General features: G+C 43.6%; 2 protein-coding genes across 5 annotated transcripts; both read left to right on the forward strand.

Annotated features, from left to right (window-relative positions):
* The first annotated feature begins 674 nt into the window (after positions 1-674).
* On the forward strand, positions 675-13,599 carry rad21l1 (RAD21 cohesin complex component like 1). 4 transcript variants are annotated; one of them, XM_063903761.1, is made up of 15 exons: positions 675-1,215; positions 1,594-1,670; positions 2,839-3,011; positions 3,100-3,229; positions 3,565-3,664; positions 3,883-3,986; positions 4,540-4,647; positions 5,751-5,837; positions 6,235-6,333; positions 7,118-7,347; positions 10,723-10,801; positions 10,907-11,028; positions 11,118-11,228; positions 11,914-11,988; positions 12,816-13,599. In XM_063903761.1, the coding sequence occupies exons 3-15, from the start codon at positions 2,865-2,867 to the stop codon at positions 12,999-13,001; spliced, it is 1,578 nt and encodes a 525-aa protein (XP_063759831.1). In that variant the 5' UTR covers positions 675-1,215; positions 1,594-1,670; positions 2,839-2,864; the 3' UTR covers positions 13,002-13,599. The 4 variants fall into 4 exon arrangements, with proteins under 4 accessions (XP_063759831.1, XP_063759762.1, XP_063759909.1 ...); XM_063903692.1 differs by having other exon boundaries at positions 1,594-1,665; XM_063903839.1 differs by lacking the exon at positions 4,540-4,647 and having other exon boundaries at positions 1,594-1,665.
* A 1,061-nt stretch (positions 13,600-14,660) lies between these two features.
* LOC134879123 (syntaphilin) lies at positions 14,661-20,906 on the forward strand. The gene is made up of 5 exons (XM_063905491.1): positions 14,661-14,766; positions 18,077-18,174; positions 18,289-18,417; positions 18,693-18,839; positions 19,694-20,906. Exons 2-5 carry the CDS (start codon positions 18,131-18,133, stop codon positions 20,904-20,906), a joined length of 1,533 nt encoding a protein of 510 aa, XP_063761561.1. The 5' UTR covers positions 14,661-14,766; positions 18,077-18,130.
* The last annotated feature ends 963 nt before the right edge of the window (positions 20,907-21,869 follow it).

Here is a 21,869-nt window from a genome sequence, read left to right on the forward strand (position 1 = left end):
TGTTGATATTATTCAAAGTCATTAGTCGATTATACATACTAGTGAAAGCAGTTACAAAGATTAAAGATTATAACTTGTGGAAAACCTGCCTTTTAGGAAGATTTGTTATTTGGTTGCAATAGATTGTTTACTTTGCGATTGTCTCTAAGCCTCTTCTATAGATTATCTATAAAAGAAGATGAAGGAAGGAAGGTGAAGCTAGGATTAAAACAGTCATTGTTTCTTCCTGATGTTGCTCTGTCTGCGTGTGTCAGTGTGTTCAGGTAGTCTTGCTGTACCAATACCGCCCTCTGCTGCTTACAAAAGGAAGAACATGCCGAACAACTATCAGCCAAACTATTGGAAGAATCGGAGGATGAAACCCTCTTTATTAGTCACACACATGCACACAGCAGAGCACACACAGTGAAATTGGTCCTCTGCATTTAACCCATCCTAGTACTAGGAGCAGTGGGCAGCTATCGTGCAGCGCCCGGGGAGCAACGGGGAGGGGGCATTGGAGATGTCGGATGCCTTGCTCAAGGGCACCACAGCAGGGCCTAGGAGGTGAACTGGGACCTCTCCAAGTAGCAGTCCACTTTCCATATTTCAAGTCTGTTTGGGGACTAGAAACCCTCCTTCCCCTTAAGGTTTGTTTTCATCAATAGGAAGGTTCTGAAAACTCCACTTTTAGATTAGTTGAAGCCCCAACACAACAATAGTATACCTTGTTGTTGCATGTCCATAATCATAATGGTAGCAGGCCACCCCAACTAGCCACTCTGATGTACAGTTTTAAAATAATAGTCAGTTTCAGGTGTTTTTGGAAGCAGTTTCAGCTCTTCCTCTTCTTGTTGTTACAGCTTCTTACAGTTAACGCTTGACCGTTCAGTTTATTTAAACTTTATCTTGGTCGCCTTCAACAATCAAAGCTACTAGGGAATATTGCACTACGGTCATTTATGCGGTTGCACGTAGTGAAACAGGAAGCGGAAGACCTCTGTTTAGATGTACACATACCAGCACTTTCAGCTGGTCATGGCATGTTCGATTATTGTCATTTCACTGCAGTCGTCCATTAAAGCAAGTGAACAAATGGAATGCTGTTCTTATTTAGCTACAAGACACGGTGAAGAGAAACACAACTTTAAACGTGGCTAGCCGTTAGCTACCGTTGGGATTTCACCAAGCCAACCGTCAGATTCAAAACCGTGGTGACGTCAACGGTTCGTTGAGGTGCATTATCTACACAAAATAAAATAATATATTTATTACTTTACCGATTAAAATGGGCGAGTTGTAACGTCTACTAGCCAAAATATGAACAATACAAATACAAACAAATCTCTTTCCGTGGCTTTTTCTGTTTGTTTAGCCGGAAGTGCTGCTTGATTACGTGAGAATTTATAAACTTTATTTACCTGACGTTCTCGCAGGACGTGCACGCTCCAAATGTCAAAACGCGGGCACCTTTAAGCATTGTCCTTAAAAATTAAAACTACATATTTATTGATTCCCACCATTTAATGATATAGAAAATACTCATCCGTAGCTAAAATCCTTCTTCATTTGAATTATTTTCCTTGTTTATGTATTTATTTTTCTGACCGGAAGTCGCTGCTTGGTTACGTGACGTCCTCGCGATGGTGTGCACGCTCCAAATGTCAAAACGCGGCAACTGTAAAGGTAAGGTAAGCTAAAGCTGAATTAACTCAAAAAACGAAATATTGAATATATAGACACGTTTTATTTTTGCCATATTGATTGTTAACTGTCTTTTTAAAATATTTCCAACATTACAACAGCTTTAAAACTAGCCTGCTCTCGCAATTTAGCTGCCACTGATAGCACATAGCTAACGAAATGCTAGCTATCGACTTTGACCGCAAAGTTAATGGCTTACCTTTACTCCAAAATAAAAATAGGACCGAAAGCCTAAAGTCTGACGACTCATTATACTAAAACAAAAGCCCAGTGACCCGACGCACCCTGAAGTTGAGGTTCAGGGACAACTCCAAACTACTACTACTATTTATTTATTAGCTAACGTATTACTGATGACGTCATTCACAACTTGAGGCTTTTGTATGATTCCTCTTTCTATTTAGGTCATCTGTGAAAGATAAAACAGAAGTGGGATTTTGATTTTGGGATAACTAATTGCACTAATTTTAGTCATCATTTACTCAAGTAGTTTTGAGATACTTGTACTTTACGTTTGTATTTCCATGTTATGTTACTCAGTACTTTTACTCCACTACATTTATCTAATACCTTTAGATAGGTACTTTATTGATCCCAATTTGGGACATTTTTGAAAGTTCCTTTACAGATTTGGATTACTGATGGTAAATATAATCTCCCTTAAATCAGACTTTAGTTCACCTGCAGTAAATCCAGCAGCTACCCTGCAGTATACAAAGCCATTCAAACTAGCTGCACCTTTACCAGCTCTGAGAACACTTTAATGATCAATCATTATAAAACATATCAGAGATATTATTCTGAAATGGACCAATCACACAATGACTACTTTTACTGTCGCTACTTTAAGTACATTTAGAGGAGAGTACTTTCTACTTTCACTGGAGGAACATTTAGAATACTTTTACTGTGACAGAGTATTCCTACACTCTGGTACTTCTTCGACCTCTGTTTTTTTGTATGATCCTAGAGTAAACACTTCCTTTTTCGGCTGATATTTACAGGTCATCTGTGATAAATAAAATAAACAGAATAACTGGTCATTGGACTGTGAGCTTTTTACATTGAATAAAAAGCTGACAGCTAATTTCACTTCTATAATTTCAACTATATTAACATTGAATCTATTACACACAATCATTGTGTTTGTCACAGGTGACAGCTGACTTCACTTCTCCATCATGATGTTCTACACTCAACTTTTCACCTCCAAGCGGGGACCCCTGGCCAAAATCTGGCTTGCTGCACATTGGGAAAAGAAGCTCACAAAGGCCCATATATTTGAGTGTAATTTAGAAACAACTATCAGTGACATAATCTCCCCACAGGTAAAAGAGAAAGTCAACAGTGCATCCTATATAATGTGAGTACTGTAATAAACCAATGAGTGCTATCTGAATCTGTTTGTGTTTGCAGATGAATATCGGTTTGCGGACCTCTGGTCACCTGCTCGTTGGTGTGGTCAAGATCTACTCCAGGAAAACCAAGTATCTCCTTGCGGACTGCAGTGATGCCCTGGTTAAAATCCGAATGGCATTCAGGCCAGGTAACACATCCTGCTTGTTTTGTCAGTCAGCAGTTGTTAAAGTTAAAGACACATTAAGGCTCCAAACGGTTTGAAAGGGTTGTGGCTGAATCTGAAATATGAATGGGGGAAAAGAAGTATTGATGAAAACAATCAGCAACACTTCTGATAATCTTTATTTGTTTGAACAATAAAACCTAAAAGAAGACCTAGAGGCTCATAGGATGATTTTAACCTTGATAAACTGCAAATACAAAGACGCAAACATGAAATATTTACTCATTAAAGCATTTTTTCATACAGAAAATGGCAGAAAAATAGCTTTTTAACCACTTGTTGTTCTCTCCACTCACCAGGTCAGACAGATTTGCCTGAGGAGGCGCTTGAGGCAACGGTGAAGGCAATCACTTTGAATGAAAATTTCTCCGAATTTAATACTCAGCTGCCACATCCGAGGTGCCAGGTTTTCCTCTTCCTGACATGTATACAGAGCGGATATGATTTATTTACACAGGATACAGAGTTATAAGGAGTGTATGATGGTGACAAACAGTGTTATTAATTATAGAAACAGGGCTACGCCTCTTGTTAAATATCTGGATCACCTTTTTGTTTTTAGCACTAATGGTTAAGTGTTCTGTTAACGCAATTCTATTTTCCTACTGGGACACCAGTAACATAGATGTTGATGACCACTTCTCACTGAACCAGTGTCGATCAGAGGACATCACGTTGAAAGAGGATTTGGGAAACAACTTTATGAATTTGGTAGATTTTGGTAAGAACGATTTGCCTTGGTTGTTTCGAGCCGAGAAAGTTAAAGCTGATTTTATTCTTTATGTGTTGTTTATTGTTGTATTGAAGCTAGATATATCTTATTCTCCCCTGCCAAAGAGCTCCGCTATCGTCCAAAAACTATTAAAAATGCATAAATCATTCACTGGTCTCATAATTAGGATGACAGTAAAATCTTTATCACACCAAATCCACAGCTGAAAATAGTCCCCAATGAATTGAGGTTACTCACCCTGACAGACTGACGTTAGGAAGCACTACAGTCGCCAGCTTTTCAAGAAAACCGTTTTCAAAATGAAATGATGTATTCATGAACCAGCAGCATTTAATATGCTCGAGGCTGGTTTCCTCAGACGGGATAGGAACGTTTGAACATATGAAGCGTAGTGGTAGTAGAGACCGAGTAGGTTATGGTTCTGTTTGGGATTTGTTGACAATAACGAAAATAAACAACATCATCTCTTACTGACTTCGCACTTCCCCCCCCCCCCCCCCCCCCCCCCCCCCCCCCCCCCTTTGTGTGCTCTGATGTGTAGGAGTAGAGTCCCAGTGCCACAACAGTGGACTGCTGGACATCAGCTTCCAGAGCTTCACTCAACAGGGAGATGCCTTTGGGGATGAGGACAGAGGAGGCGACTTACTCGGTAATGATTGTGAATCGATCAGGAGATATCATACTACAAACTTTTTACAGTATTAGATAAATATAGATAAAATGTCACTACTTATAGAAGACTGAAAAACAGCAGATTAGCCGAAAAGATAAAACAGTTAAATTAAATACAGCGCTCCGGGAGGGGTTATCTTCCAATAAAAAAATGAGACTTTACGAGAATTAAACTCAAAACAGTTTCGGAGATTTTGAAGTCTAAAATGTGCGAGAAAAAACGTGTTTGTTTGTTTTTCGTGTAATGGAGTTGATTCAATTTGCAAACTTAAGTGATGTGATTCCTTGACAACAAAGAAAAACACATTTTCTTGTTAATTTGTGACTTTTATCCCAAAGATAGTTGGGATTTTTCTCGTAGTTTTACTAATTTAAATGAAGTAAATCGGAGGTTTTCCACAGAATAGAATAATGTTTTACCTTCAACTGCCCTAAAACGCTGTCAAAAGACACCAGATCGCCTTTCCCAATTCAGGGACTTAATTCTCCAAGGTCAGCCTTTGAAGAGCAATTATGTCCTAACACGCTTAAAAGGATTTTCCCACAGTGTCCTTGTTAGGAGCCTGAATATGTCATGGATGAAAGAGCGTTGAAGGCAAATAAAATGAAATATATTTGCAGTTAATCTGGTAAAATGTAACGGTCAGCTATTATGTGTGAAATGTCTTCAAATGTGCTCTTTACTCATTTGAAGGCATCCTTACCCCAGTGGTTTTTTCTGCACTTTGTCAGCATTTTAGGAGCAGTAAACTGTGATGTATTAGACGTCACTATGGTAATTTCACAGCTCGCACCATCAGGATTAGTCTCTGTGAGGTCTCGTGTTTGGAGGAAGTAGAAATCCAACCTGCACTTCAGGTCTTTGGAAGATCCAGCCTCTGAATTGTGAAACAAACAATAAATAGCATCCGAGACACAGCCTCCCCTGACTGCTCATTATTTCATACAAATAAAAAGACTCTCTGTGCACTCAGAGTGCAAGAAAAACCAGTGCTGCTACAGATTATAATACTTAACCTATCAACTGTAGACATTTGCCTTTATGTTAACTGTGATTTTTCTTTTGCTATCAAATTGAAGACTTTCTGGCAAACTACAGTGACAACCCTGAGTCACTGGACCTCCTCCCAGAAGAGCCTCAGATCTCCACACTCAAGAATCAACAAGGTGATCATTATGTTGGTCTTCCATTAATGTTCATGGTAACATGGCTCCTACAGGTGCTTGACATCCTCAGAAGTTTGGGAATTTGATGGAAAAGATCGATCAAGGTCTTGAAAGTAGACTACAAGAAAGCTTGAGCCTTGGTTTGAACTACACCCTATTTAGTCCATAGTTTTGATGGAATTGGACCTGAAGTTTGATGTTTAAGAAAGAGTGGGAACCCTGTGATATTTAAAAGTTCAATAATTGTTAGTGCTATGTGTTGTGCAGTGCTTCTGCATTTGTGTAGTACTATGCTATTATTAGTGCTGCATTTATCAGCTGGGAATTGTTTAATGATAGAGCCGCCACATAAGTGGTGTCATTTTCAATCTCAAAACAAACCCGATGTGTTTCCCAGGTTCTGATATAACCGAGGTGGCAACCCCGACTCTGAACGAGATTACGCTGCTGGCTAACCAGGAGGAGGGCTTCGCTCTGGACCCTGTGACAGTAACTCGTAGGCACAACCACACACCTCTAAACTGTGTTCCTGCAACTCAAATACTTTATACAAACCCACCTAAAGCCACTTGCTATTATGCCCCTTTACCACAACGACAAAAAACCTTACTTTTATCTGTCTTTTATCTTCATTTTGAGAGGTTTAATTCAGTTTGTATTCCCGTATAGAGTACTCTTCAGTAGTCGTAGTATTTATCGTCGGAGACAATACACCCGGGTAGACACGCTAAATTTCACCCCTATCCAGTGAAAATATAATGACTACATCAATAAGGATTTAGACAATTACAAAAATGTATTTACTGAGAAACAAAATAATGGGTTCTCCTAAAAGGCTCCGGACTCTACTTACAGAAACAGACATTAGACTTCATGCTGATCGATGTAAAACACACTCTCGAACAAAACTCTAGTCTTTCAACTGTTCCAACTATCACCAACTCCTGTCTGAGGGTTTGAAATACACTGACCAGTTAGAGATATAAAAAAGAAGTGACCATCAAACATTTACCCCTGGTTCCTTTGTGCTGTGAATTTAGTAAAACACCAGAAACAGAGAAAAGTGAACTCTACTGGCAATAAGATGGCAAAGGAATAGAAGTATTAGGGGCTATTTTTTGCAGGTTTTCACCTTTGAAAAACCTGCACACACACACTAATGTGGGTGGAAGAGTGTTACATTTCTGAACACTGCAAGTCGATTCTTCCTCACAGAAACAGGCTTTTTAACTTGCAGAAAAACCAGCACTCTTTTGAGCTTCTGGTTTTTTTCCTTCCAGCAAACTCTGAGAAGAAGAGGGGCAAGAGGAAACGTAGGCTGGTGGTGGACCAGACCAAAGAACTGAGCAACGAGTCGCTGGGAGAGCAGCTCTCCAACAGCTCAGATCTGGTGGCTCCTCTGGACATGGCCCCCCCGACCCGGCAGCTCATGCAGTGGAAGGAGAGCGGGGGGGTGGACAAACTGTTTGAACTGCCGTGTTCCACCATAGCGGCGCCGCAGATAAAGAAGGTAAAAAAAAGAGGAAGAAACACCTGCAAACGTTGGTGTTTTGGCCTCAGACATCTGATCCATCCGGTCTAAATTAAGCCCCACCCACTTTCCGGTGAAGATCCTGGTTCAGAGCGAAGTGGAAATAATAGTGTCTTCACGTCTTAAAGCTGTGAGTCATATATCGCTCCTCCAACAACAAATAAATCCAGAGCTCCGGTTTCTTTACTTCCTCTCCAGAAAAAAAGAGAGTAAAAGAAAGGATCAGAAATCTCAGTCTCAGTGTCAGCCTGCTGCCTGCCACTCGTCCCCCGCAGACCCACCGGACATCCATCCCCTATTTACTCTCCGTAAGCTGTCTCTGCCGTCTGACCAGACATCTGACCCCATCTCCATATCTCTGGACTCGGTAAACCCTTTCTGACCGACAGAGAGATTGTTTCCTGGCAGCACTTTAACATTTTACAGGGAGAATCTGCACTTTGGTTTGAGGGCGCAGAGACCCTGATACTGGTTTATATAAAACCCTGATGTCAAGTAAGAAAGTAACAGAGTTACAGTAATGTATTAGTTTTGGCTGTAACGCAGTAATATAACGCATTACTTCTGAAATATAGGTAATATAATACCCGTTACAATTCTCAGTAACGCAGTTACAACAAATTTTAACCCGAAATGATGTGGTGTTCCGACACCAGAGAAATAATTGTGCCAGTAGAATAGTAACTCGGTAAGCCTGTTTACTATTGGTTAAGAGGGCTGCAGAAACACATTTGCGATTGAGAGCTGCGGGCTCACGATGCAGAGCTCGGATAAAAGGAAAGAGAAAGACAGGAGTGCGTGCAAGCCGAAGCAACAGAAGGTCACTTTCTCTGGGGCTGCATGTTCAGAGACTCGTGGCAGAGTGTTGAAGATCTGCAGCCTCTGTCCTCTGTGGAATCTCCGGCTTTTAGAAAGCTTGTCAGCCAAATCCCCGTTAACACACCAATGACCAGGTGAGCTAACGCTGCATAGAGACTGGTTCCTATCCAGCAGGTCACAGGGCCGTGCAGAGGCTCCACTAACATGTTATTAATGACACACAGAGACGTCATGGTACCGGTATCACATATTATTCAGCCCACTGAAACGGAACATACGTTTAATTTCAGCATACTGCCAGTAGATAGCTTTAATTAATGAGCTGCAGTAAACTACATGTTAGCATTTAAAGCCAAACTTTAGAGGTTATTTTGGTGACAGTAACGCAAAAGTAGTGTAACGCATTACAGTTCAGTGACAGTGATAATGTAATGTACCTTATTACTTTAAGAACACAGGAATAAGTAACATGTACTGGATTACATTTTGGAAGTAACTTGCCCAACACTGGTCATATAGCAATAGTGGGTTTTAAGAAGACAGGAGGCCCAATTAAACGTATAAATAGAAGAAGACGAGTCGGAGGATGAAACCCTCTTTATTGTCACATACAGTGGGGCAAAAAAGTATTTAGTCAGCCACCAATTGTGCAAGTTCTCCCATTTAAAAAGATGAGAGAGGCCTGTAATTTTCATCATAGGTATACCTCAACTATGAGAGACAGAATGAGGGAAAAAAAATCCAGGAAATCACATTGTAGGATTTTTAAAGAATTTATTGGTAAATTCCTCGGTAAAATAAGTATTTGGTCACCTACAAACAAGCAAGAGTTCTGGCTCTCACAGACCTGTAACTTCTTCTTTCAGAGGCTCCTCTGTCCTCCACTCGTTACCTGTATTAATGGCACCTTTTTGAACTCGTTATCAGTATAAAAGACATCTGTCCACAACCTCAAACAGTCATACTCCAAACTCCACTATGGCCAAGACCAAAGAGCTGTCAAAGGAGACCAGAGACAAAATTGTAGACCTGCACCAGGCTGGGAAAACTGAATCTGCAATAGGTAAGCAGCTTGGTGTGAAGAAATCAACTGTGGGAGCAATTATTAGAAAATGGAAGACATACAAGACCACTGCTAATCTCCCTCCATCTGGGGCTCCACGCAAGATCTCACCCCGTGGGGTCAAAATGATCACAAGAACGGTGAGCAAAAATCCCAGAACCACACGGGGGGACCTAGTGAATGACCTGCAGAGAGCTGGGACCAAAGTTACAGAGGCTACCATCAGTAACACACTACGCCGCCAGGGACTTAAATCCTGCAGTTCCAGACGTGTCCCCCTGCTTAAGCCAGTACATGTCCAGGCCCGTCTGAAGTTTGCTAGAGGGCATTTGGATGATCCAGAAGAGGATTGGGAGAATGTCATATGGTCAGATGAAACCAAAATAGAACTTTTTGGTAAAAACTCAACTCGTCGTGTTTGGAGGAGAAAGAATGCAGAGTTGCATCCAAAGAACACCATACCTACTGTGAAGCATGGGGGTGGAAACATCATGCTTTGGGGCTGTTTTTCTGCAAAGGGACCAGGACGACTGACCCGTGTAAAGGAAAGAATGAATGGGGCCATGTATCGTGAGATTTTGAGTGAAAACCTCCTTCCATCAGCAAGGGCACTGAAGATGAAGCGTGGCTGGGTCTTTCAGCATGACAATGATCCCAAACACACCGCCAGGGCAACGAAGGAGTGGCTTCGTAAGAAGCATTTCAAGGTCCTGGAGTGGCCTTGCCAGTCTCCAGATCTCAACCCCATAGAAAATCTTTGGAGGGAGTTGAAAGTCCGTGTTGCCCAGCGACAGCCCCAAAACATCACTGCTTTAGAGGAGATCTGCATGGAGGAATGGGCCAAAATACCAGCAACAGTGTGTGGAAACCTTGTGAAGACTTACATAAAACGTTTGACCTCTGTCATTGCCAACAAAGGGTAAATAACAAAGTATTGAGATGAACTTTTGTTATTGACCAAATACTTATTTTACAGAGGAATTTACCAATTAATTCATTAAATATCAGACAATGTGATTTCCTGGATTTTTTTTTCTCATTCTGTCTCTCATAGTTGAGGTATACCTATGATGAAAATTACAGGCCTCTCTCATCTTTTTAAATGGGAGAACTTGCACAATTGGTGGCTGACTAAATACTTTTTTGCCCCACTGTACATGAACACAACAGAGCACACACAGTGAAATGTGTCCTCTGCATTTAACCCATCCTAGTACTAGAAGCAGTGGGCAGCTATTGTGGAGCAATGGGGAGGGGGGATTGGAGGTGTCCGGTGCCTTGCTCAAGGGCACCACAGCAGGGCCTAGGAGGTGAACTGGGACCTCTCCAAGTAGCAGTCCACTTCCATATTTCAAGTCTGTTCGGGGACTAGAACCGGCGACCCTACGATTCCCAGTCCAAGCCCCTACTGACTGAGCCACTGCTGGAGAAATAGTAGACTACTGCCATCTAATGTAGTTTTTCTTTTGCAGCTCTTTGCCAGGACCATTTTCCAGATGAAACACGTTGTGCATCAGGACGTCGAGGTGATGCGCGAGGATGGACAAGAAGGTAGGAAGTTCAAATCTAATCTCGGTGTGTTTAACATATCATTGGTGTCCTCTGTTCTGCTTCTTTTTTTTAAATATGTGATCTGCTTTATTCTGTGACGTATAGCTCAGAGGGACATCACCACGGACGTCAGTGGCGTATATTCATCGATAGATTTGGAAACAACGCACAACAGGGATCTGACCGACCTCGATCACACGACTGAGAATTACTTGGAGCTCCATGAGGTAAGTAAGGTGACGGGAAGGATATGAACTAATGACATTTTACCGTTCTTTTTACGTTCGGTTTATCATGTGTTTCTTGTGTCTGTCAGGAAGGAAACATGTCAGAGTTCACTCATCCTGAACTTCCGTCAGAAGACTCCATGTTTGTCCATCCGTCCTACCTGCAGCTGGAGACTCAGTCCACCTCCTTCCAAACTCAGGTGCCTGTGAACACACACAGTGACAAAAACAGATGGATTAGATTGGACTTCAACGAAATGCATCCAACCAGAGAGTGCAAAGAAAGGGCATGAGGCTTCAGTCAGATATCAGATCAATGTACATACATGCCTTTTATAAGGTGCAGATTTAGAGCAGATATAAGTGAAATACCATGACTGTGAATGAGTCACAAAGAGTAAATATTACTGGCTTTACCTCTGAAAGTAAGCTAACAATGGCTGGTTATCTAGAGAAACTGCGAGTCTATCAGTGTGCCAGATGGCGAGGCTTGATTTCCCATGATGCCTTGCTAGATAGAATCGGAGGATGAAACCCTCTTTATTATCACATGCATGCACACAGCAGAGCACACACAGTGAAATGTCTCTGTATTTAACCCATCCTAGTACTAGGAGCAGTGGGCAGCTATCGTGCAGCGCCCGGGGAGCAATGGGGAGGGGGGATAGGAGGTGTCCGGTGCCTTGCTCAAGGGCACCACAGCAGTCCACTTCCATATTTCATGTGTGTTTGGGGACTTGAACCGGCGACCCTACGATTCCCAGTCCAAGCCCCTACTGACTGAGACACTGCTGGACTGAGCCACTGCTGCACAAAGGAGGGACTCTTGCTGGAGGTGTTCCCAGCTCCACTGACAGGAAGGTGTTCTTCTCTCTGTACCTGCAGTCTCTGCTGGACAGCCAGGACTTTGAGGAGAGGAAGATGATCAGACACACACAGAAACTCCTGGACACACTGAAAGTAAGGGCCTAAAAATACAGCTTGAGTTACAATTAGAAGCACGGTGTCAGCAACCGTCCCATAATGAGGGCTCCTGGGGATCTAAAAAGCATTCATCTACAAAGTAAGGCCTAACTGGTGTTAACATGTATTCAAACAGTCAATCCAAGCCTTAAAATGCTAAGACACGGAAAGTTTGATTTCTTCATATCTTCTTTTGTGAAGCAGCTATTTAAATATCACAACAGCTGTTTATTTGGATATTTTTAATAAAAAAGGAGGGTTTTTCTAGAGATTACAGTATGAGGGCGCTAACGTCACTTCTGGTCCAAATTCCAGCTACAGGATAGCATTTAAAACAAAAAGCAATCTGACAAAGTAAAGCCTTTGGGTTCCTAGACACATTTCCGCAGTTCTTTCTGGAAAAAGTATGACTTGATTGCAGAGAATATCGAGTTATTTTCTCGTAGCTTTGGAGCTTTTTAAAGTCACAAAATGTTAACGTTTTCTTTGGTTAATGCACAATTTAATTAGTTGTTCCAGATTAATCTCAGAGATTATTCAAATTATCTTCCTGGAAATTAAGGATTTATTATCTGAAAATATTCTAGGTTTTTGGGAAGTTTTTTTCTGAATATTACCCAACTTTCCCCTAGCTCCAATTTGTTATTTTTGACCTCTCATGGCCCCGATACCCGCTGTCCCTCCCCTGCTCTGTTCACCATTGAATGTCAGATACAAAATCTACAGTCACAGTGGACACGGATTAGCAGGTGAGAAGGGCAGAACAGGAAGGATTAGGGAGGATGCTGGGAAATGAAGTGTGTGTGTGTGTGTGTGTGTGTCAGACGCAGAGCAGCATGTCCTCCCGGTTCAGCCTGCAGGCGCTGTGTGAGGGAGGCTCTCGCTTTCAGGCCGCCACCACCTTCTTCTGCCTCCTGCTTCTGAAAAAACAGAAGGCCATCGTGCTGCAGCAGAGCGGGCCGTACCACGACATCATCGCCTCGCCCGGACCCGCTTTCTACGAGCAGTAGACAGAATAAGGTTTGGTAACGACAGAGTCACTGGTACGGTTATCCATCAGACATCCGTTTGTGACTCCTGTCAGTTCCAGGGGTTTACATCTCTCTCCTGGGTCTAAAAGGAAGATCTTGTTTTACCTTACCGTCACACACATCAGTTTGTGCCTCTTGTAAATATCTGTGTTCGTTCTCAGCACCTTTTGTCTGTGATAGATTATCAACTAAATGTGTATATATGGGTTTCACATCCCCAGTATCTTTAGTATTTTTTTATATTAATTTGTGATATTTTAGAATGGAAATGTCCTGCTAAATTTGGGTTTTACACAAGTTCCTCTTCTATTCATTATAAAGGAGTATGCAGGATCTGCTATGCCCCTTCACTCAAACCTCTGAGAGAGAAGACCGTTGGTCTCCATTCGGCGCGTGATCTTACTCCTCGTGAATCTGTTGTAAAATATATTGTATGAAATATTCTTGTTTTTGTTTTCTGCATCTCACTATACGTTCAGTATATTATAAATATGTGAATTGACAACTTATTGACATTGTTTATGGAGTTCATTTTTTACAGTCTTTTCACTTAAATGTTTTTCTGTATTGTAAATAAATTCTGGCCTCTCATTGTTGGACTTCATTGTGTATTTCCAGAGGAGGGAGACGTACTCAGATCTGGTACTCCAGTAAAAGTAGAAGTACTCAGATCTTGTACTTGAGTAAAAGTAGAAGTACTCAGATCTTGTACTCCAGTAAAAGTAGAAGTACTCAGATCTGGTACTTGAGTAAAAGTAGAAGTACTCAGATCTGGTACTTGAGTAAAGTAGAAGTACTCAGATCTTGTACTTGAGTAAAGTAGAAGTACTCAGGTCTTGTACTTGAGTAAAGTAGAAGTACTCAGATCTTGTACTTGAGTAAAGTAGAAGTACTCAGGTCTTGTACTTGAGTAAAGTAGAAGTACTCAGATCTTGTACTTGAGTAAAGTAGAAGTACTCAGGTCTTGTACTTGAGTAAAAGTAGAAGTACTCAGATCTTGTACTCCAGTAAAAGTAGAAGTACTCAGATCTTGTACTTGAGTAAAGTAGAAGTACTCAGATCTGGTACTCCAGTAAAAGTAGAAGTACTCAGATCTTGTACTTGAGTAAAGTAGAAGTAAAATTCTGAACTGTAAGACACAGGTCTGAAAGTACTTAAGTGGTTGTATCTTGTGCAAGAATAGGATTGTGTTTTGAAGTTGGCTCCTTGTATTTTAAAGATTTGGACGAGAACATTCCTTTTAAAGGTCCTCACATTTGAACAGAAAACGATGATTAATAGTCATTAGGACAACACTGAATGCCAAAGCTATTGCAAAATGGAATGACAGAAACATGGGTCTGCAGGTGAGTTCTCTGCAGGTGCCCCGGTAATGACCCTACGGATAAGGGAGAGTGTGCTTTAATGTGTGTGTGTTACATAAGTGAGGAGAAGCTGCTCTGCAGATGCATCAGCAGGAGGTGTCCCAGTTAACGTCCTGCAGGATCAACACATCTCTTACCTCCTCCCTGTCGGAGCACATTACCTCAGCGGTCACACAGACAGCAGTAATGCGTGGATGAAGCGTTATTCCCGGATGCTTGCTGCCCTGCTGTCGCTTTAAGAAGCAGCGGTGCAGCAGCGGTGCAGCAGCCGCATCGCCTCACTCCATCTCCGGCTCCATGGCTGCAGGATGGAGCCTCCTGCCCGGCAGCAGCGGAGCGGCTCCGGCCAGCAACTGTGGCAACTTCCACCTGCCCAGATGGTAAGATTTAATATAAATAAAATGCGTGTGTGATTGATATCCTTAACAACCTTATTCAGGACACGCAGCTCCAGTCAGCCTCTGATGAAAGTCTTGCTTCAGGTGTCTGTGTTATGATGACACTTTGTTATCCAGCCTGCTGTGCGACAGATGAGATCCAGCCTGTTATCTAACCGCAGAATGAAGCTCTCTGAAGGACATATTTACTGAAACACAGCATGCCTCTAAACGCAGCTTTAAGTAGTGTTTTTTATCCGCCTCCACATCCACACTGATACTCACATTACGTAAGGTGATTGCGTATTTCTCACCAATAACGTGATGCACACTTGTTGCGCAGACAGCAGAGGCGAGACTTCCGGTGTCCTAGAATAAGGAAAGAGGGTGAGAAATGAATAAAAAGCATCGGGTGTTTGTGGATGTTAAGAGATGTTTCTGCAGACACTCAGATTCATCCAGCAGCTGTGTGTCTGCAGGTAGAGCTGCATGAAGACTTTCAGGAAGGTGAGAACATTTTGTCCTCCTCTTCCATTGCTGCAAAATTAAAGTCCAATAGTCAAAAACTGTAGGGGTGACAGATTCAATTAAAATGTTCTTTACAGTATACAACCTAAAATGTGCACTTACTGGATGATTCACATGCTAATATCAGTGTACCCTTCAGTGTTGGTGTTGGCTGTACATTTACTCAAGTTCTGCACTTAAGAACAATGTTATGCTACTGTGTACTTTTACTGCACTTCATGTCTTTAAACCCCTTAGTTCCTGTGTAGAGTATTCCTACACTCTGGTACTTCTACTTTACTCAAGTACAAGATCTGAGTACTTCTACTTTACTCAACTACAAGACCTGAGTACTTCTACTTTACTCAAGTACAAGACCTGAGTACTTCTACTTTACTCAAGAACAAGACCTGAGTACTTATACTTTACTCAAGTACAAGACCTGAGTACTTCTACTTTACTCAAGTACAAGACCTGAGTACTTCTACTTTACTCAAGTACAAGACCTGAGTACTTCTACTTTACTCAAGAACAAGATCTGAGTACTTCTACTTTACTCAAGTACAAGACCTGAGTACTTCTACTTTACTCAAGTACAAGACCTGAGTACTTCTACTTTACTCAAGTACAAGATCTGAGTACTTCTACTTTACTCAAGTACAAGACCTGAGTACTTCTACTTTACTCAAGTACAAGACCTGAGTACTTCTACTTTACTCAAGTACAAGATCTGAGTACTTCTACTTTACTCAAGTACAAGACCTGAGTACTTCTACTTTACTCAAGAACAAGATCTGAGTACTTCTACTTTACTCAAGTACAAGACCTGAGTACTTCTACTTTACTCAAGAACAAGATCTGAGTACTTCTACTTTACTCAAGTACAAGACCTGAGTACTTCTACTTTACTCAAGTACAAGACCTGAGTACTTCTACTTTACTCAAGTACAAGATCTGAGTACTTCTACTTTACTCAAGTACAAGACCTGAGTACTTCTACTTTACTCAAGTACAAGACCTGAGTACTTCTACTTTACTCAAGTACAAGATCTGAGTACTTCTACTTTACTCAAGTACAAGACCTGAGTACTTCTACTTTACTCAAGAACAAGATCTGAGTACTTCTACTTTACTCAAGAACAAGACCTGAGTACTTCTACTTTACTCAAGTACAAGACCTGAGTACTTCTACTTTACTCAAGAACAAGATCTGAGTACTTCTACTTTACTCAAGTACAAGACCTGAGTACTTCTACTTTTACTCAAGATCTGAGTACTTCTACTTTTACTCAAGTACAAGATCTGAGTACTTCTACTTTACTCAAGTACAAGACCTGAGTACTTCTACTTTACTCAAGAACAAGATCTGAGTACTTCTACTTTACTCAAGTACAAGACCTGAGTACTTCTACTTTTACTCAAGATCTGAGTACTTCTACTTTTACTCAAGTACAAGATCTGAGTACTTCTACTTTACTCAAGTACAAGACCTGAGTACTTCTACTTTTACTCAAGATCTGAGTACTTCTACTTTTACTCAAGAACAAGATCTGAGTACTTCTACTTTTACTCAAGAACAAGATCTGAGTACTTCTACTTTTACTCAAGTACAAGATCTGAGTACTTCTACTTTACTCAAGTACAAGATCTGAGTACTTCTACTTTACTCAAGTACAAGATCTGAGTACTTCTACTTTTACTCAAGTACAAGATCTGAGTACTGTTCTGACCTCTGTACTTCAGTCTGACAAATAAAGCTCCGTTTCACTGAATCTATATATATATTTTTTCTTTAATCAAAAAGTTTCCTTTTGATATCTTTTCAACGCGGTATTAAAATCCACAAAATCCGTTTTAGTAAGATCAGTCAGAGAGGAAGGAGTTTAAGGCTGATGTTGAAGTACAAATGAAGTGAGAATGAAATAGTGTGAAGATAAGACGCCAAACTTTGGGTCTTTAAACATGTTTTGACCCTTTTTGTCAGCTAACTATATATATATATAAAACTGTGGGATTTAATAGAATAAAAGGATTTGCATTCATTTAATATTTATATAACACCTTTATTTTGAAAGGTCCAGTTAATGATACGTTAGGGTGCTTTGTTGGGACTGTCTACGCTCCTGTAGATATGAGATCTATAACAAAAAGAATCATGAAATCAACTTTGCTTTCTGAACAATAATGCTCCCGTTCAATACCAGCCCCCTCGTGTGTGTGTGTGTGTGTGTGTGTGTGTGTGTGTGTGTGTGTGTGTGTGCAGCTCTGCAGACGTAGCAGCTGCACTGACTGTCTCTTTGTGTCCCGCAGAAAGGACCCTTTATCTGCTGCTGGCCTACGTCTCTTTTTACTGGGTTTCATTATTGAGACTCACAGCAGAAGGACAGTGATGGTCTCACGCAGTGGACCACACGTTAAAGGAAGACAGTCATGATTTAGATCAGTGCTTCTCAAACCGGGGTATGTGAGCACTCTGGAGGTGGTTGAGGTGGTTCAGCAGTAAGGAGGAGGCCGAGGGGCAGACCCAGGACCAGCTGGAGGGGTTACATCTCCACGCTGGTCTAGGATTCCCTCAGTCAGAGCTGGCTGATGTGGGTCAGGAAAGGGAAGTTTGGGGCCCTCTGCTGGAACTACTTCCTCCCTGACCTGACTCTGGATGAGGGGTAGAAGATGGAGATAGTGCATGATGACCAAAAACTGTTCAATTCAGTGACGATCCAAACGGTACCAACGACTTGTTTTAGATTTAGAAACACAGATTTAGATTATCTTCTGATCTCTGACATGTTAAATGTCCTCTCTGCAGCTGTGAGGGCTCCTAGCGTCTCTGGAGACGTTGAAGGTCCTCTGAAGCTCAGCCATGTCTCTCACCCCGGGCAGGAAGTCGTCCTCAGGTCAGCGCAGGTACTGATCCTCCCCCTCCTCCAGAGACATTCAACACATCTGGTTTTGTAACATGCAAGCATTTTCCTGTATGGTGCGTGTTGAATCTGATTGTTGTTGGTCTGCTCCCTGCAGGCGCTCAGTGGGGACTGCAGGAGTGAACGGCAGGTACTCCCTCAGCGAGACGCCGAGCACACACACTCACCCGGCGAAGCTCAGGCTGGAGGTCAGCCCCGCAGCCCGGACTCACCCCAGCACACCCAGGTCTCACATTCAGCAGGAATATGTTGAAATATTCATGACTTCAGGATCTTTTATTTGAATTGCAGAATGATTTATTAAGTTCACAGCCTCTGAGACCCAGAGGAAAACATGATTTAATATGTTGGGACGTGAGATCATACACCGAGAGGTTTTTCTCATTATTATTAGAATTTTTTTAAACATGGGATTTGATAATATAATTCACAAACATTTTGTAAGAATGAAATACTTTTTTAAATAATATGTAAATGACCCTTTCCTGTCTGTGTGTTCAGGCGTCAGGTGAAACTCACCTGCAGTGACAACCATGGCATCAGACCACCCCCCCCGGAGCAGTACCTCACCCCCCTGCAGCAGAAGGAGGTCTGCATCAGACACCTGAGGGCCCGACTGAGGGACAACGTGGAGAGGCTGCAGCACAGGTGGGGCTTCAAACTAAACACTAAAAAATACATATTTAAGCGACTAAAATGTTGCAAATAATAAATATGGGAGTGAAAAAAGAATAGCGTTCTCCGCTTTATCGTCTGCTTTACTCCATAATTTACTAAATGAACATCATCATCTTGAAACTAGAGATCCAGACCATAATCTCACCAGGTTAATGGTTACTAAGGTAATAAATCCAGAGGGAAGTGGGCGATGCTCTCATAGACTTCTACGCATCCTGGCTGCTCCTTAAAGTGGAGCCGCCCCCTGGTGGACGTCTGAGAGAATGCACGCTCAGACACGCTTCACTTTCCAGACTCTGACTCTGTTTCATGTAAGAAACGTTAGCGAAACACCGTTAAAGTTTACACATTGTCACAAGAGGAGTGGATCCATCCCATCTTCTGCGGAGTGAGACAGATTACGGATGTAGTTCGGTTTAAAGAAAATAGTCCCTCCAAGAAGCTGCTCACAACACGGTCAGTGGATTATTTTGAGAAACCGGGTCATCATTTTCAAACAGGTCTGAGTGTTGGTGCTTTGTCCACCATCCACCGTCCTTTACTTCCATTAGAGACAGCAGGCTTCACCTGCAGGAGATACCCATCTTCTAGAGGGGGGGTTTCCGTAAGAGAGGAAGAGCTCAGTTCAGATTTGTTGGTGCACGATATCAACAGGAGGTCTTAAGAATATTCCAAAATTAAAACAAATCATGAACCGTTAATAATGCTATCAGTCCGGAAATAAATGAACAGAAAGTGATGCCCCCTCCGTCACTACTATTTCAAATGTACAAAGAAGGGTTAGAAATACTTCCATGCCTGACTCGCTTCGTCCTCCCCCCCAGGGACAGTGAGATCTCGGGGCTCCGGGCCCAGCTGCTCCGGATGCAGGAGGACTGGATCCAGGAGGAGGTCCAGAGGCTGGAGGCTCAGCTGGAGCTGCAGGAGGCCCGGAGGGAGATCCGGCTCCTGCAGGACGAGGTGAGGGCCAGCCCCCAGGAGCCCCCCCACCAACACCAGCTGCACCCGGGGGCCCGACCGGTTGGGCGACCCGGGGGGCGCTCTCGCTCCTGCGGCTGCTCCCCCGCTGGGACCCTGAGCCGCGGGGCCACCCTGCAGCCCGAGGGCCACCGGGGGCCCCGACAGACCCACCTGCTGCTGGAGGCCGCGTTGCTGTCGGAGCCCAGGGGCCACAGCACACAGGGGCCCCCCACTTCCTCCCCCTACAAGAGGCTGTGCAGCGGGGGGGCGGTGCTGCCCGTCTCACACTCCTGCAGCTGCATCGCACACACACCTCACACACACCTGTACCTGCACCTGCCACAGGAGGAGGCCCCGGGGCCCGCCTCCGACCCCCTGCCGATGCCCCCTCCTCCGGAGAGGAAGGTGGAGGTCCGCTCTCAGGGCTGCAGCCCCACCATCAGCTGGCTGTGGGAGGAGGCCCCACCACCCTCAGAGACACATATTGAGTCCCCTTTACCCGGCGGGGCCCCCCCTCACAATGCGGACCCGCCTGATAAACAGGAGGAGGCCCCAGGGCCCGCTGCCTCCGACCCCATCCCGACCCCCCCACCTCTGGAGAGGAAGGTGGAGGTCCGCTCTCAGGGCTGCAGTCCCACCATCAGCTGGCTGTGTGACGAGGCCCCCCCCCTCTCAGAGACACATCCCTCACCTTTACCCGGCGGGGCCCCCCCTCACATCGCGGAGCCGCCTGATAAACAGAAGGAGGTGAAGGGGCCTCTCACCTGTCAGCCCCCCCCCACGGCCCCCCTCCCTGAGAGACAGGACGCCGTGGAGGTGGAGATAGAGGGGGAGGAGGAAGGTGTGGCCCCCCCGCAGTGCCACTGGAGCCGATACTTCCTGGTGGACCTGCTGGCCCTGGCGATGCCGGTGGTCCCCACGGTGGCCTGGATGTGGGGGCCCCGGGGGGTCCTGCCCGGGTATCACATCGGCTCCCTGCTGAGGGGCTGCTGCGCCGTGGCCCTGACCTCGCTGAGGAGGCGGGGGGCAGGCAGGGGAGGCAGACCCCCCAACACGAACGGGACGACGCAGATATGAGACTTCCTGACCCCCCCCTCACCAGGAGAGCTGAGCTGCAGAGTGTGTGGGGTCTCTTTCCAGAAATCATGACCCCCCCCCCCCCCCCGTTATGAGCAGCATTATCATGGACAGTTTTAAGCAAACACTAAAAAATACACACTGACAGACCAGTGAAAAAAGAATAGCGTTCTCCGCTTTATCGTCTGCTTTACTCCATAATTTACTAAATGAACATCATCATCTTGAAACTAGAGATCCAGACCATAATCTCACCAGGTTAATGGTTACTAAGGTAATAAATCCAGAGGGAAGTGGGCGATGCTCTCATAGACTTCTACGCATCCTGACTGCTCCTTACAGTGGAGCCGCCCCCTGGTGGACGTCTGAGAGAATGCACGCTCAGACACGCTTCACTTTCCAGACTCTGACTCTGTTTCATGTAAGAAACGTTAGCGAAACACCGTTAAAGTTTACACATTGTCACAAGAGGAGTGGATCCATCCTATCTTCTGCGGAGTGAGACAGATTACGGATGTAGTTCGGTTTAAAGAAAATAGTCCCTCCAAGAAGCTGCTCACAACACGGTCAGTGGATTATTTTTGAGAAAACGGGTCATCATTTTCAAACAGGTCTGAGTGTTGGTGCTTTGTCCACCATCCACCGTCCTTTACTTCCATTAGAGACAGCAGACATGTCTCCCACCCTCTGAGGCTCACACCCAACCATCCGGACTGATGAACAGCTCAACAGGTGAGAGGCTGAATTGGGCGTACTGTCCCTTCAAGACAGCTGACTTCCCCACAGTTTGGGATTTTTCCTCCTCTTCTAAAATTTCTAGATTTGACATAAAGCCCTCGTGATGTCGTGCTCATGCCTCGGAGAACAGAGTAGCTTTCCTTTCTCCACCTGTACACCCTGACTGCTCCGCCTGCAGCTCCATGGTCTCTCCTGACTGGACTCTGCATGTCACCCACAGGTTCT

Source organism: Eleginops maclovinus, chromosome 1 (assembly GCF_036324505.1).
Source record: "Eleginops maclovinus isolate JMC-PN-2008 ecotype Puerto Natales chromosome 1, JC_Emac_rtc_rv5, whole genome shotgun sequence".
Taxonomy (NCBI): domain Eukaryota; kingdom Metazoa; phylum Chordata; class Actinopteri; order Perciformes; family Eleginopidae; genus Eleginops; species Eleginops maclovinus.